The 17,126-nt window shown below is 40.8% G+C and overlaps 1 protein-coding gene across 6 annotated transcripts in view; it reads left to right on the forward strand.

The window, feature by feature from the left end:
• The window catches only part of BCL2 (BCL2 apoptosis regulator), a 200,981-nt gene that overhangs the window by 6,344 nt on the left and 177,511 nt on the right, over positions 1-17,126 (forward strand). The window contains exon 3 of one of the 6 annotated variants that reach the window (XM_063638999.1): positions 12,300-17,015. The exons of 3 other annotated variants lie outside the window; for them this stretch is intronic. In XM_063638999.1, the coding sequence (XP_063495069.1) occupies positions 12,300-12,311 (12 nt within the window). In that variant the 3' untranslated portion in view covers positions 12,312-17,015. 2 more of the 6 variants (XM_063638937.1, XM_063638975.1) reach the window with 2 other exon arrangements.

Genomic DNA, 17,126 nt, shown 5'->3' on the forward strand with positions numbered 1-17,126 from the left:
GATTGCCCTTTTTAGCAATCTTTGATTGAACTGGTACATTTCAGATTACTTAAATGTCATCAGGCCACACAGCATACCAGATAACAGAAAGCCATAAATTAAAAATAAAAAAAAGGCAAGCAAAATTCTTGTTGTTTTTTCTTATCTCTGTTCCCAGTCCTATTGTGCTTTTTGGAGGGATGATACGCCCACTCATGAGCGAGTGTGTGGGTGCTGCATGTTAACAGTGGTTCTTCCCACCCAACATACCTCCGCACCCTTTTCTAAGGTCACTCATTGTGTCTTAGCAGTAGTTGAGCAAAGCAGTATCTCAGCAGAAGTGCATTTGTGCTAGAAAACAACACTGTCTTTGTAGTGTACAAGTAGGAAGTTTTCTTTTTCCCCCAGAGATATATTGTATTTGAGATTCAAAGGTTCCGTTCAACCTTTTTAAGGTAATCTAATATCACCTTATTCAGGTATAACAGTAACTTCTCAATCTGGTCATCCTTTCTGTCAACTACATGTAGGAGACCACTCAGTGAATTTACTCCACTCTGAATTTTCTCTTTCGTGCCTCTTGGTTTGGCTTAAGCAACCTTAATGTTTGATGTCTAAGCAAGATTAATGATGAAAATCATCCGAAGACTGACAGTTATTCCACAGATGTGATTGCCGGTCTTACATGAGTCCTGCCTTGGGTTAGGTTGGAGGCACGGGAAGGAGAGCTTTGCCTCTGCCCTGGATAAACTCACAGGCTAGTGTTGCAGGCGTCTTAATAAACTCGTAGTTACCGTACAGCCTGATAAGCATGGTCCTAGACTCAGAGACTTAGAGGGAAAAAGCAAATAACTATAAGTTATTTTGCATGTACTTCAGTCTTGGTCTAAGAACGTTATTTCTGACCATATGGCTGTTCATGTGTGCATTAGGCCTAATTTAAATAGGGCCAAAATGTAGATACTTTGAAAAATACTGTATAACACAGACATATGCTTAAGAGAACTGAAAGGCAGGGGGAGTTCCCTTGTTAAATATTAACCCACTAAGCACTATTTATGCATACTAAGAAGACTTAATAAACACCAGTCTACAATTTCTAAAGCATTTCATTAATTCTTTTTAAGTAAAAGACAATCAAGGCTCCGATTAGACTGACTGGAACAGGGTAATCTGAAGAACTATCTTCCTTAAACAACTCTTACATGCCAAAAAATACAAGTAGGTTTTGAACCAGAGCAGGGGCTCTTCCTTTGAGGAGGGGAAAAAGAAGCTTCTGTTTTGTTTTGGTTTGAGGTTATATTACTGTTCTATTTATCAAGACAGTTCTACGATGCTAGTTACAGAAATTCACAGTCCATTGTAACACTGGCGTTTGCCTTCGGACTTTTTTGGGCTTGTGGTCTGTTCATTTAAATGGAGACTGTAAAACTTTCAAAATGCCAACAAAGCTGTTTTCACTTAAAAACATATTTTTATAGATTGTCACTTGTTGTTCTGATATATGCCCAATTCTATATATGCTATAGCACTATTTCTCTGCCCTCCATTTGCCAGACAAAAGATACACCCATCTGTCCTTCAGTGTGAATAAGGATTGAACGATTATTCCTCTCTCTTCCAAGCCATGGGACTTTCTCATAGGTGCCACCACCCCTGTGACCATCCCTTACCTGCCGTATCATTCTATCGGAGAGGGACCTCTCAGGTGTAGCTCCTTGTTAACTTCCAATTAGTGAAGGGTAGGATTTACCTGAAGAAAACTGTAATGTGCTTAGATATTAGCAAAAGGGAGCAGAAGTGGGGAGTCTAATCAAAGTGAGAGGATAACCCTCGCCCCAAACTTGCTGCAGGCAGCTGGGCAGGTCAAAATTCTGGGACCAGATACTATTCTTTTCCTCTGGAGATTATAAACTTTAACCTGTGCAGAGAAAAGATAGTATCTGCTGGCAAAATTTGTACTTGCTTTGATTCCTGTAGTGCAAGATTATAGTGGGGTTATATGTGAGACTTCAATAAATGTTTGACTAACTAAACTAAAATAGCTTAGGGTAAGGACTACTTCCCCAAACGCCCTTTTAAACATGCGAGAAAGGGAATCTCCCTGACATACTGGTATGGCCATTTGTAGCAATATACTGAGAGTGACTTGGATGATTTTCTTGGGCAATCAACCACATTCCATGAGCAAGTTAACTATGGAAGACACCTGCCCGTGAGCATCGCGTTTGGACCACATGCGTCAATGGGGAAATTTGTGTTTCCATTCTGCTTCTTGTTTTGCCTTCACAACTTCAGGGATAGAACCGTATTCCATTTTTAGTTAATAATCAGCTCTCTGGGGCTTCCATGTAATGAGTCAGAAACTTATGACTGACTCCACTCTGCTCTTTATCATGTCTCCCAAAAACAACCCGAGAACCCACTGTGTCAAGTGAAGCTTTAATTTTTCAGGGGAGGTTTTTTCCATTGAGACCAATACATCTTTTCTTGTGACAGATCCAGTTACTATATTTCCTTATTTTTAACTGTCGAAATGACAGTTAAGCTGCAACAGAGTATGGTGAGTTTACCAATTTTAATACTTGAAGCACCAAACAAAGGATCAGTGTTGCAGGCTGTCTTTTCTTGACTTTTTCCAGCTCTCCTTAGCAGATAACTAGGATGGTATTTTTTTTCTGCTTTACAACATGATGAATGCTATATCTCTATATTAACTCTGAAATTGAATTGCAGCCAAATATTCCTCCAGCTGCATTAGAATTTTCTAAAAGAACATGAGACACATACTTAGTCTTCTTAGTTCAGTGCTATATCTCAGATATATTGATATCTGATTTACAATTAAAATAGGAATAAAATTAAGTACAAATTATATCATCAGCTTTAAATATTGATTTATCTTTTTGAAAAAAAAAAGCGAGTCCATAAAGGATGGCAGCATTGGCATTTCTGGATGTAAAATTTCAGGGCTATCTCCTACCCATTTCCTTTATGGATTCCTGCCAGCATCTTTAAAAACACACACACACACACGCACACACACACACACTGAAGACGCATAGAGAGGTTTTGAGGTATTTTATAACAAAATTATAAGAACAGGGAGACAAAGCCACTTACTAAACATTAAAGTGATAGTATAAGAAGAAAATGATTTGAAGAAGTCCTAATTGAGGGAAATGAGCAATTGTCCACAAAACTTAACCCTGGGTTCCCAGGAACCATGATAGGGATGATCATGGAGAGGGTTTTCAGAATCTGGTTATTTAGGAAAACATGCACACTAACTTTTTTCATTGAAAAAACATTTATTGAGGCCCTACTCCATGCAAAGCTCTATGCTAGGTGTTTTAGTTAAGCGAAAAAATGTCTAAGATAACCTTTGCCTTCAAGGAACTTACCAATCAGTAGGGGACCAAGACAAGGATACAAATCACTGTAATCCTGGACAATGTGTAGTAGGCAGAGAGGCCCAACCCAGCTATAGTGGTATCTGAAGAGTTTCATGCCGGAGATAATGTTGAGACAAGTTTTAGAGAACAGGCAGGCGATACGGGGAGAGGGTCTTTCGGGTAGTGGAAACTGGAGGCGTCAAAGTAGGCATGAATGCGTGAGGTGTGTTTGGGGAATTGTGGAGAGTCTGATTTGACTGGGGCATGGAGAACTCTCCTGAGATAAGTCCATAGTTTTGAGAACTTACCACTGCATACTAAGTTGTGAAACTTGTATAGACAGCCCTCCCTATCTTTGGGTTCCACATCCATGGATTCAACCAACTTTGGATCAAAAATATATGGGGTAGGGCAGGCACAGTGGCTTAGGCCTGTAATCCCAGCACTTTGGGAGCCCAAGGTGGGTGGATCACTTGAAGTCAGGAGTTCAAGTCCAGCCTGGCCAACATGGTGAAACCCTGTCTCTACTAAAAATAGAAAAATTAGCCAGGTATGGTGGTGGGCGCCTGTAATCCCAGCTACTTGGGAGGCTGAGGCAGGAGAATTGCTTGAACCCGGGAGGCAGAGGTTGCAGTGAGCCGAGATCGTGTCACTGCACTCCAGCCTAGGGGACAGAGTGAGACTCTGTCTCAAAAAATAAATAAATAAATAAATAAATAAATAAATAAATAAATAAAATAAAGTATATAGGATGATGTGCATATGCAAGTACTACTCATTTAATATCAGGGACTTGAGCATCTTCAGATTTTGGTATCCATTGGGGGTTCCTAGAGCCAATCCCCTGAGGTTACTGAAGGATGGCTGTGTCTAACTGTACCAGGGATGTTGAAAGGATATTGCAAAAGTTCTCAGACAAGGCAGGATGTGTGCATTGGAGGAAGATCGACAGTGACTGAGGCTGGACGGGGGAGACCAGGTGTGAGGTCTGAAGCACCTGGAACAGAAAGGACAGGACAGATGTGGGCACACCGCACGTGTAGAATCAAAGGACTGACAGCAGGTTGAATGTGAGGAATGAGGGAGGGAAAGAATCAAGACTCAAATGCCATCCTGGCTGCCTCAAAAAATGATACTGTCTTCCAGAGGGAAAGGAAAGATAACAACAGTTACTGCTTTGTGGCATACATGTGATGAATTTCATTTTGGACATTCCAGTAGGATATCCAAGTGGAAATGCCCGGTAAGCCTTAGACATAAGGATCCGGATCTCAAGAGAAAAATTGAGGTTGAACCACAATATGTCTTTCCCCTCGAATCATGTAGGTTTCTCTTTTGCCTTCTTTCATTGCCCTAAGTGGTCCTAACTGCTATTGCTGATGCTGTCTTCATTTGCGACTGCTGTTTGCAACCCACCTTTTCCCAAAGGTAATCTGTAGACTTGCATGGATTGGGTTAAGGTGGTTAACTTGCAGCTTTGCTGTTCAAAGCTTGGCTTCCCACTACCGGTTTGCCAACCTAATGAGTACTTCAACTTGAGTCAAATTAGTATTGTTCCAAATATCCTAATAGTATCCTCTATGTGTGACTCTAGGTCTTACAAAATCAAGGTGTCCTTTCTCATTGAGACTTCCTTATTAATAAAATATTTTTTCTATTAAATTCAACCTGGCACCAGGCATAGTAGGTAATAGGCACACACAATGATTGTTTATTGAATGAATGAATAAAATGATTATGTTAGAGGCATTCTGAGCAATTCATCCTAAGCAGCTAATTTTCTCCTACTTCTTTTATTATAGTGTGTGTTTGTGTGTGTTTGTGTCTGAAATGTCCTATCCTACAGGTTCATTAATATTTAATAGAAATGAAAGAAGAAAAATACCTATTAAGTGTTTTGATTTCATCCTTTTCATTGAATTGAAAAAGTGTATCATTTATTCCTAAAGAGAAATCTAGATTTTGCTCTATGTTAAACGTTTGACATTTATTGGTCCTTAATGCTAATATAGATACCAGCCTGCCGGTTGTCACATTCTATCTATTTATACAAAGGTTGTAGACGCACAGTCTATGTACATATGCCTAGTTGCTCTCATTCATTTTGTTTCACATCTCAAGCCTAACCCAGACTGAAAAGGTTTTGAAGGCTGAGATTATTCATCACCCTATCATTATAGAAAGCAGGGCTGGCCCAAGGTTCTCACAGTGGGAGCAAGGTGGATTTTAACTCTGATCAGTGTTGTAGCTCAAATATAAAAAGAATTGCAGCATAAAAATCACAAGGATAAATGATCCCCTCGTTCTTCTCCATAAAAACAGGCAGCCAATTGAAGGTGGAAGTCAGTACAGTTCAGCATTCCCAGAGGCGAGAGAACCTAAGATTTCATTTCTAAAGACACTGCTCAACAAGAAGACCACCTGGGATGTCTTACATAAAACGATTGACCTGGCAGCTTTTGGCTAAGTTCTCTATTCTGGTTCAAGCCAGCATCACAGCCTATCTGTGGTTTTAACAACTGATGGAATTTGTATTTTGAGAACCCTCGTCTGTTGGCATGAAGCAAACTCAAAGCATTGTTGCTCATCAGTTGTCATCTGTTTGAGAAAGATTTTGATTTGTTTACTTGTAGTGACGCTTGACCATACTTCTCCAGGGGCTCTTAAAAAAGATGAATGTGTCAGCTTGTAGATTTGTCCCCATGAATGAAACCACAAGCAAATTCTCTTCTCTCTTCCAGCCTCCCTTCCTCCCTCTTGTTTCTTCAGTGGCCATCTGCGCATTATGTTCCCATTGCCAGGCCCTCTTCAAGCGGCTTATCTATGAGTGAATTCAGAAACTTCAAATTATAAAGGACACCCAGATAATTGGCCTGTTCTCCAAAGTATCTGTCCCCTGTGCTGCTGCCAGATTCCTTCTTAATGAATACATCCAGTGACAGTGGGATTCTTGAGCTTGTCCGTATCTGTGAGAAAATGAGCTCTCCTGCTTTGTAACAGCTTGTGGCTCAGGGAAAAAAATGACAGCCATTGCACAAGTTTCCTTTGAATGTAGTTTTCTTTCCCATAAATGATACTTTGAGAATACAGTTAAGGGGTTATTAGTTTTCTATTTCATGCTTGGCCTGTGTGTGAGAATAACACAAGCTGTCACTGCAAATCAGTAGCTAAAAATGCTTTGTCTGGTTAATGTGAACATTTAATATTTGGCTCAATTAAAAATTAACCGATGAAAGTACATGTCATTGGAATTTGAAAATACCTTTTGTACAGAATACTTAAAGGGCATGACCCGTGACTAAACCAGTGCTTTTAAAATATGGAGAATATGGGGAAATTTAATATGAGTTGGGATACTTGACTCTTCTTTAAAACCTCTCTACCTGTTTGGCATGACAGGATATTGATAAAGAGTGGGCTCCTTGTTATGGCGAAGGATCCACTTGTATCTCTGTGTTTTTAAGTGGGTAATTGTTTTTTTGCACTCAGTCACATGATTAAAGCAGACAGAACAAGAGATCAGTTATTCATTTATACCATACTTTAAAAAAAAAAAATTGAGCCAGGCCCTGGGGAAGTGGGAAGTGAGAGCAAGAGGGGCATGGCTGATAGTCTAGGGCAGGAGTATCCAATCTTTTGGCTTCCCTGGGCCACATTGGAAGAAAAAGAATTGTCTTGGGCCACACGTAAAATACACTAACGTGAATGATAGCTGATGAGCTAAAAAGAAAAAAAAAAAAAGCACAAAGAAACTCATAATATTTTAAGAAAGTTTACAAATGTGTGTTGGGCTGTATTCAAAGCCATCCGCCCGCCATGGGTTAGACAAGCTTGGTCTGGGGGAGTGAAGACCATTCAACAGCAGCTGCAGGAGAGCATGTTTAAAGCTATGAGAAGAGATGCAGCACTAGTAGGGGCATTTATTGGAGTCAAGGAAGTCTTCCCAGGAAGGGGACTGAAGCCTGAAGGATGAGCAGGAATCAACGTAGTGAAGTGGGTGGGAGGAACCAAGTGTGGCCCCAGGCAGAACTTTGGGAACAAAGGCCAGAGGCAAGCCGCCACATGGTGGACTACGGGAACTGAAGAGTTCAGCCTGGCTGGAGTGGAGAGTGCAAGTGGGTGGGTCAGAAAGATGATGCTAGAGGTGGCCCACCCTGGAAGAGTTTGTTTCAGATACATCACCCTGACTCCACTCCAGACCGTTAATGAGACGGGGGAGAAATCAGTGACTTGATAGAAGGCTCTTTCAGCAAACGGGCAAGAGATCAAGTGCCTGACCTAGAGGAATGGTAGTGGGAACGGCAAGAAATTGCTAGCTTTGCACAATGATTAGAACTAGAGTGGAGATATTTTTTGGAAGAGGTAATGATTGACTGAATGCTTTAGAACATGGCTCAGTTCTTCCTCAGCTTTGCTGGTCTTTCTATATAATTTGGAAAGAATGTGGTCATTGTTCTGGTTAAATACAAATGCTTTTTTCTGGTTTTTTGTTTGTTTGTTTTTGGAGATGAGGTCTTGCTCTGTTGCCCAGGCTGGAGTGCAGTGGCACCATATCGGCTCACTGCTGCCTCGAACTCCCGGGCTCAAGTGATCCTCCTACCTCAGTCTCCTGAGTAGCTGGGACTACAGGTGCATGCCACCACACCTAGATAATGTTTGTCTTATCTTTTCTTGAGACAGGATCTCACTTTGTTGCTCAGGCTGGTCACAAACTCCTGGCTTCAAGCAATCCTCCTGCCTCAGCCTCCCAAAGTACTGGGATTACAGGCATGAGTCACCTCACCTGACCTTATACAAATACATATTTTTTCTTATTTCACTTTAAAAAAATATTGTCTGGTTAAAAACTATTTTTGTTAGAATTCACCGTGTAATAAATCTTTATTAACTATCAGTTAATAAAAGTATATTTGAGGAAAGAATTCAATTATGAAAGGCAGTTTTCATAGAATTTTTTTTCCAGGTTAAAAAAATGACAGTGGTTTCTTGCCTTTATGTAGGATTTTAAAGTTTCCCCCAAAAAAATTCCATATCTGTGGGTGGAGGGGGGAGGGACAGCATTAGGAAATATATCTAATGCTAAATGACGAGTTAATGGGTGCAGCACACCAACATGGCACGTGGATACATATGCAACAAACCTGCACATTGTGCACATGTACCCTAAAACCTAAAGTATAATAATAAAAAAAAAAATTCCATATGTGTTAACCCATTTGATCTTCACAACAACCCTAAGCAAGGCAGGTATTGTATCCCAACTTCTCCCTACCTTCCTCACACACACACTGTTAGTTATTTGCTTATGCCCATGTAACGAAGAAAGTTTGGCCAACAAAGGTGGGTACGAGCCAATAAGCACAGGAAGAGCTGATATTCATTCCCTGGGTTGGGAATCCTGTAGATATTTCTTATCCTGTGCTGCTTCTCTGGATATGTGTTCTTAAGGACACAAGATTGCTTAGTAGAGACTGAAATATATTGCATTTTGAAAACTAGTATACTCTACTGCTTTCTGTATCAAAAATGTTCAGGGAAATTGGAATGCAGTCTTTTGTTTCTAGTTACTTTCCCTTCTTCGATTCAGCCTTTGCAGCGTTTCTCATGTTTGCAGCAGAGGGGGATCTAGCTGCTTCCATTTGGTGCCTACCATCAGCTCAAGACCCTGTGAGGATGCGCTTGTGAGCCAGGTGGGCTTGGACATGAGCTGAAGGGACAGTAGTAGGATTGACGTGCAAGGTCTCTAACACTTGAAGGCCCTGTAAAACAGCCCCTTTCAACAGGGGCCAATTGGAATTAGATGAACATGTATGATTGTTTTTGCTTGTTGACACCTGACTAACAATGGTGTTATGTTAGCATGCTGTTTGCTGCCTTTATTTCTTTGAATTCCTCAGAGTCCTTATTTATTATTTTCAAAGGTTGTAATTAGCTTTAATCAGAAGTACCCATAGGTGTAGTCCTGTAAATGTTGCTCTTCCATCTTTCTTTTTTCTTTTCCCAAGAAAATGCTGCATTGGACCAGCAGGAAAAATAACTAATGGGTACTAGGCTTGATACGTGGGTGGATGAAATAATCTGTATAACAAAACCCAACAAGTTTACCTATGTAACAAACCTGTACACGTACCCCTGAACTTAAAAGTTTAAAAAATTTAAAAATGATGTGAAACAAAAAAAAGAACAAACACTAATAAATATGAAAAAGTCCTTCAGAGTCTTTAAATTTGCTCATAGAGCATTGACTGAGACACTGTCTCCTTTAGTAACTAAATAAAATTAAAAAAATAAAATTGAGCTCCTTTTTTTAGGTGACCAAAGATGTTTGGTACATGTTTTTTCAGTGTTAAAAATGGTGGAGGCTTCATCAGTAGGGTTTCCACAGTGGTAAAGGGCATGTTACTGCGAGTTCGTTCAATCGACAAATATTTATAAATATTTGTTTATTATAAAGAGCCTACTCTGGGCCAATCATTGTTCTAGGGGCTGGAGCTATAACAGAAAACATGACAGCTAAGAACTCACCTATCTCTTGTGAATCCCACATTGTGAGGAGGTCAGAAAAGTAAACAACTTAAAAATTAACAATATAACATAAGGGCCACAAAGTAGTGAAAACAGGGCAATGCAATGTAAGGGTGCTGATGGGACAATATTAACTTCTTCCTTGGTCTTTGAGATTTTTCTAGCAGTACTACAGTTTACACAGAGGAGGTTTAATGGGTTTTTCTTCATTAATAGTTGAAAACAGTGTTGTACCTTAAAAATAATAAATGTGTTAGTATAATATAGCCCTTACATCAGTTTAAAATGAGTTACCATGGACAATATAAACTTAAAGAGACTTTTACTATTTTTGGCTAAAATGTTTAGAGCAGTCTTTTCCTTACCTACTCATCCTTCTCATTTCCCCATTTCCATTTATCACAACATTGGTCATTGGCCTCAGTCACCAAAAGTCAGGAGGAAGGAAGGAAATGAATATTTATTGAACCCCAATATGTGCCAGACCCTGGATTTAACACTTTTAGGGATAGGAGATTATTTAACCTCAATAACCTCTCCCTGAGGGCAGGAAGTGGATTTATAGATGCGGAAACAGAGGTTCTGCAAAGTCAAGTGACTTTGCCTGGTAGGAGGCAAAACCAGCATCCTTTATTTAGGCGATCCAAGTGATGTTCATGTCCTCTGGAACTTAAATTTTTAAAACAAAAATTTAAACAGAAACATACTACAAAAGAGCAACTTTATGCATGTGACCTTTTGGGTTCTTTAGGAAGCCAGTTAGTCATCTTTATTTTAATAACTAGAAGGTGAAATCTTTCCTACAACCTGGAATTTTAAGTTCTCTCATAGTTAAAAAATAAATGAAATAACTTTTTTTTCTGTCTCCCTTTTGACTCCTAGAGTCTGTTTAGATAGCCTTTGAAAAATAAATACTAATCACTGGTTCCTACCAAGACCAGACACCTGATTCAGAAGCTCTCAGAGGGGTCAGAGTGTGCGTTGGAATAACAAACCCACAGTGCCTTCCTGGTTCCAGAGAAATGATCTCACTGTCAAATTGTAACCTGCCTAATACCTTAATAAAAAGGTGGGGAAAGTCTGCGGTTGTACCTCTGGTGTGATCCTTTTCCCTTCACTCTTTTTATTTTAGGCATGACCTTAGTGTTTTTTTTCTTCTCGAGTCCAGAGGTGGAATGACATGTCACTCAGGTTTACAAGAAGAGGATGTGTCTGTTTTTACATTCAGCTGTAAATTTTATTCTACTTAAAAACAAACCCACCTTCAGCAACCAGGGCGTATCAAGGGAGAGTTATTTCCATCCCCCTCAGTTTAATTTGGATACATTTGGCCCAGAACAGCACAGTGTTTCCATAATAACATTTGAACAGGATGCCCTTGTGTTATTTGCAGGGCTAAGGGAGTTTCAGCATGGGCCAGGAAACTACTTTCTTAAAAGAAACTTAAACGCGAAATTCTGACAAGATAGGAAACTCTTACTGCATCCTTGCTAAACCTCTTTTTTCTCCCCTGCTTTCTCATTTATTTATATATCTCTTGTGTTATGAAACACATATAGGTTGACTATTTAACTCACTCTGAATTCATGTGCAGAATAAGTCACTCTTCAGAAAGACAAAAATAATGTTTTAAGTGGTTTGTTTAATAAAGCACATATTAAAAAATTTCAATTCAACATCTTCCCTGGGCGGCACAACATGTTATGACTTTTTAGAGTAGAGCTTCGTGGTATTTCATAAGGAAGCCAAAAAGGAAGGGAAATTATTATTCGGGCAGAGGGACAATAGTGACCTTTCATTAAGCAAGACAGAGTTTGCCACCAGGCTCCCCAAACCCTGGGCTCTGTGTTAGTTGAACTGAACAAGCCACCAACTATTTCCTCTCTCTCTTTCTCTCTCTCTCTCTCTTTTTCTTTCTTTTTTTTTTTTTTTTGAGAAGGAGTTTTGCTCTTGTTGCCCAGGCTGGAGTGCAGTGGTGCAGTCCTGGCTCACTGCAACCTCCGCCTCCTGGGTTCAAGCGATTCTCCTGCCTCAGCCTCCCGAGTAGCTGGGATTACAGGCGCTTGCCACCACGCTGGCTAATTTTTTGTATATTTTTTTAGTAGAGACTGGGTTTCATCATGTTGGCCAGTCTGGTCTCGAACTTCTGACCTCAGATGATCCACCCGCCTCGGCCTCCCTCTCAAAGCGCTGGGATTACAGGCGTGAGCCACCGCACCTGGCCTCCTCTCTTTTATAGACCAGACTGCTTTAAAAATATTCGTCCAATATCACCTAAAATATTTCATGTATAAGCCATAACCCAACATTGTAATATGTAAAAGACTGCTTTATGTAGTTTTTACATATCCTTAAGATCCTTATGAATTCAGATAGTCCGTATTTTTGTTGTTTTAACAGCTTTACATGTGACCTCTTAGTTCTAGAGTTTGATCTCAGGAGAAGGGAAGAGTAGATTTGGATTCTGTGCCGTGGACAGGCGCACTGGTTTCCCGTGTGAAAAGGACAAAGCCCCGCCCCTTCTGGAGCTCAGTTCTCTTTGGGATTATTCATAATGTTCTCCAAGAAGCTCAGAGTGCCTGTTTGTCACCAGTACTGTAATTTGTGAATAAAAGATCTTTATGATTGCAAAATACATTAGCACCTTCAGAGATCATTGTTTCTTGATGACAGTGTGAATCACAACTAGGAACTAGGAAGTCATTTCAGCCCTTTCTGTGCAGAGGGATGTCATGAAGTTCATATGCTAAAGTTCATACCCATTGCTTGTAAGAGCTCAGCCACCCTTCTCAACCAGTTCATGTAAAAATATATCTGTATAAATATGCATATGTATGTATGTATGTCGTGTGTGTGTGAGTTAAGATATACATAAAATTTACCTTTTCCACCAATTTTAAATGTATAGTTCAGTGGCCTTCAGCACATTTGCTTTGTTACATAAACCATTGTTATGTAAGCCATTACTGACATCTGTTTCCAGAACTCGTTCATCATTCCACATGGAAACTCTACCCATTAAACTGTAACTCCCTGTTTCTTTTTCTCCCCAGTCCTGGGTAGCCACTATTCTATTTTCTGTCTCTATAAATTTGACTCTTCAAGGAAAAATTTGATTCTTCCCATAAGTGGAATCAGACAATATTTGTCCTTTTGTGTCTAGCTTGTTTTATCTAAGATGTTTTCATAGTTCATCCATGTCATGGCATGCGTCAGAATTTCACTCCTTTTTAAGGCTGAATAATATTCCATACCATTTGCTTTTTTAAAAGTCCATTTTCTCACAAAATTGGTTATCGTTTCTGCTCCCCCCCAGCCAATAGAAACAGCAAATATATTAAATTAGAATTGACCTGACAGAGGAGGTAATGGAGGCCTGTAAATTATTCAAAGAATTATTTTAGAGTCTGACAGCAAGGAAGAAGACAAAAATGCTCTTAAAACCGGCTCAGGAGTCTCTGAGGCTCTTCTGTGTGGGGCAGGCGGTCATAAAGATCTCTACGGCTCCTGGAGTTCTCGCTGGGTCGTAGCACAGGACAATCTTAGTGATTCCTAATGATGCCACTGAGGCATCAAGACAGAGTTATTTTCTGTAGAAAGAGTCAAAGAGTTCAGGGGAAGTGGGTAGTAAGTTGCAGAAATATCTCCATTCCAAATGGTTAAAATTTTTTAAAAGTTTAGGCTTCAGTCATCTGAAAAATTTACTTGTGTGAAATGATTCAGTCCAGACTGTAGTGAAAGAGAGGAATCCCAGCAGTATCAAAGTAAAATTCACACACACACACACACACACACACACACACATATATATATATAGAGAGAGCACAAGATCTCTTTTTTGTTTTTTCTTTTCTTCTTTTTGAACAAACTCTTACATATCCTTCAAGCCCAGGCCAAATGGCACCTTCTCTGTGAATATATATATATGTGTGTGTGTGTGTGTGTGTGTGTGTGTGTGTCTGTGTGTGTGTGTGTGTGTTAAATAGGCAAAGAGACCTTCAGGGGCGTTTGCTGACTTCTTTCATTCTTTTTCATCTCCTACCTCCCTTTCTAGAGTAGAGAATTAGTAGGAACTTGACTCAAGTAGATAGGGATGTAATTTCTGGGGGGAGTTTTTGCTGTCTTACTGCATCTAAATTATTCTGTCTGTGCATAAATTAAGTTGTACACATATTTAGAAGAGCCACGTCCCCCGCTGCAGGATGCATAGAGTGGTTTTTGTGAGGAGCTGCTTTGCAGCCTCAACCCTGCCTCTTGACTTCATTTTGAAACCACTGTACAATAAAACGTGGTCATTTGTTTGTTCCACATTCTTTGTGCCTACTGGGTTTCTGGACGTGATCTCTGGCCTTGGGGGGGACAGTCTCCTGGGGAAACACACACACAAACAGATCTATTACAGTCCAGTGAGTTTTTTCCTGGGAAAGTTAAGGATGGTTTCACAGAGAAGGTGCCATTTGGCCTGGGCTTGAAGGATACGTAAGAGTTTGTTCAAAAAAAAAAAAAAAGAAAAAACAAAAAAGCAAGAGATCTTCCTCTCTGGAGAATGTGAAAGGGTACCATATGCAAATAAGCAGAGTAATTGAAGGGCCTGATGGCAAAAAGTCCAGAGTGACCAGAAGAGAGGCAGTTGGGGATGGAATGGAAGGGGATGAAGCAGGAAGATAGTGGAGGCTCACTCTCCAAGGCTCTATGTGCCCCACTAAGGATTTGATTAGATCTTTCCTGCAGTGGAATGCCAGTAAAGGTTTCTAGCAGGATACTAAGTGATGTGGCCGGATTTTTTTGTTGATGAAAACACTGCTGGAAGCAGTGTGTTGGTGGCAGCGAGGGCAGCAAGGAGGCCAGATGGGAAGGTGGGGTCAGGTGCCCAAGTGAAGGTGCTGGGCAGCTGCCCCGAGGCATGGGCAGTAGGAACTGCCAGGATGGGACTACCTGAAAAGGTGTTCTAAGGTAGAGTCAACAAGGTTGTGCACAGTTGATCATCGCTGAATACTCAGTGCTTAGCGCAAGGCAAGCACATAATAGATGCTCAATAATATTGATTGAATGAATGAGTGGACAGGCAGCTGGGTACACATGACAAGCAGTACTAGTAAGTGTTAAAGTGACACCCCAGCTATACTCACGACAGTGATAAAGCAGAGGTTCACATGGCCTGTACTTTGCCCGACTCTTTCTAAACGTTCTATCGCTGTTCGTGTATTTCTTTCTTACAACAGTACTGGGAGGTGGCGTTGTTTTTATCCTTGTCTTGCGGATGAGAACACTGAGGCTTGCAGAGGGGGACTCATTACAGCTGTTTGGGTGGCTGGGCTGGAATTTGAACCCAGGCAGTTTTGGAGTACTTGGAGCCCTTAATTCTGATGCTCTGCTGCCGCCCAGCTTTTGAGCCTTCCAGGAAGCTGCTGCTTTCAAGGCCCCAGAAGTGATGACTCGGGGCAAACCTAAGTGGTGGCAGGATGCAGAGAAGCCTGTTTAGGAAACCATTTATCTCACGCAGACATGCCATCTGAGATGACCTTAGTAGAAATAACAATGGCAATGATAACAGCTCCGCAGCCTTTTCCCTGGCATAAGAAACTAGTTTTGTAATGAAAATGGAATTTCTCTGGGGAATAGTCCTAGAAAGAGATAGGCAGTTGAGATAAAAATAACAAAATATATAATAGCATTGCATTGTTTTCTGTGTATTTTTCCTTCCACCTTTGTCCTTCTCTGTTGTGTAATTTACCTTGTTCCCTTGGCCATGGGTAGGTTGGGCGTCACTGTGATTTGACTTTTGTCCTTTGGCCCAAAGGAAGGGATGAGTGTGTACATTTAGGGGTAGCTATTTGCACCTTGCCTGGAGTTTGCCGTCAACATAGCTAGCTAAAAGGAGGAGAGGCTCTTAAGGGTAAACCTTGCTTTAGGAGTCGAAGCCCTTGGCTTTCTGGAATGAAGGGTGGTGAGTTTGGTTTCCCAGATGGCCCATGAGCCAGAATCTGAGCTCCTTGGCATTCAGGTGTGTCTGCCGTTCTGGATCATTACAACCACAACTGAGCTGTGTTTTCAAGCCATAGGTCAGAGTCGTGTAAAATAAACTCTTGTCATAACAAAGGATGCGGCAGCCAGATTACAGCTCGGAGTTCCTTCACTCATTTACCCCAGAGGACACTGATTTTCATGTCAGCATAGGGAAGAGATTCCATTTGTGTGCCGATTCTAATTGGGGGTCTGTCTTGCTCGACCACCCTGGTAAATGGTGATAAATACTGGTGGCCATAGCAGCACGGAGAGAGAGTGCCGGCCTGGAAACCCAGCCAAGCTCTCTTGGCTCCAATTTTATGCAAATTTGCCTAACAGAATGCAAATGATTTCACAGGAATACGGATCCCAGGGACACGTGCTCATCTGTTTTCAGCAGTGTTCCTGGGCTTTTAGAAGCAGCCACTTGAGAGGCCAGGCAAGTCCACAGAGAGGCAGGTTAAAGGTGGCTTGCGAAGGAATGGCTCACCCCATCAGCCAGTGCCACGCCTGGAATTTCATTATGAGCAGCGGCTTTCCCTTTGGCAGTCTGCAAGCCAAGACTTCTGTGTTTTGGGAACAGGAAAAGGTCAACACAGACTAATGCTTTTTCAAAAAGTCCTTTATTCTTCCTCTTATTCTACAGATTTTCTGTGATCACAGTATATATCCAAACATTTACTCATCCCACGCATATTGATTGGGCATTTAGTCACTAAAAGGCACTGTGCTAGGCACTGAGAAAAGGCTGCTCTGTGCCACCAAGGTGTGACACCGTAACATTGTGTCTAAAATCTACTCCTGCCTTCTCCAGTGCCATAGCTGTGGCTACCAGGCTCACATAATGTGGCCAATCTGAATTGAGATGCGATTGGAGTGTGAAATACACACCAGGTTCACTGGATTTCAAAGATGTAGTATGAATAAATGAATGCAAAATATTTTATCAATAATTTTATATGAATTTTGGTTGAAGTGATAATATTTTGGATGTATTAATTTAATAAAATATACTAAATGTGACCACTAAAAATTTAAAATTACATATGTGGTTCCCATTTTCTTTCTTTCTTTCTTTCTTTCTTTCTTTCTTTCTTTCTTTCTCTCTTTCTTTCTTTTTTTTTTTTTGACGGAGTTTCGCTGTGTCACTCAGGCTGGAGTGCAGTGGCGCGATCTCGGCTCACTGCAACCTCTGCCTCCTGGGTTCATGCCATTCTCCTG

This window comes from Symphalangus syndactylus, chromosome 1, assembly GCF_028878055.3.
Source record: "Symphalangus syndactylus isolate Jambi chromosome 1, NHGRI_mSymSyn1-v2.1_pri, whole genome shotgun sequence".
NCBI classification, from domain to species: domain Eukaryota; kingdom Metazoa; phylum Chordata; class Mammalia; order Primates; family Hylobatidae; genus Symphalangus; species Symphalangus syndactylus.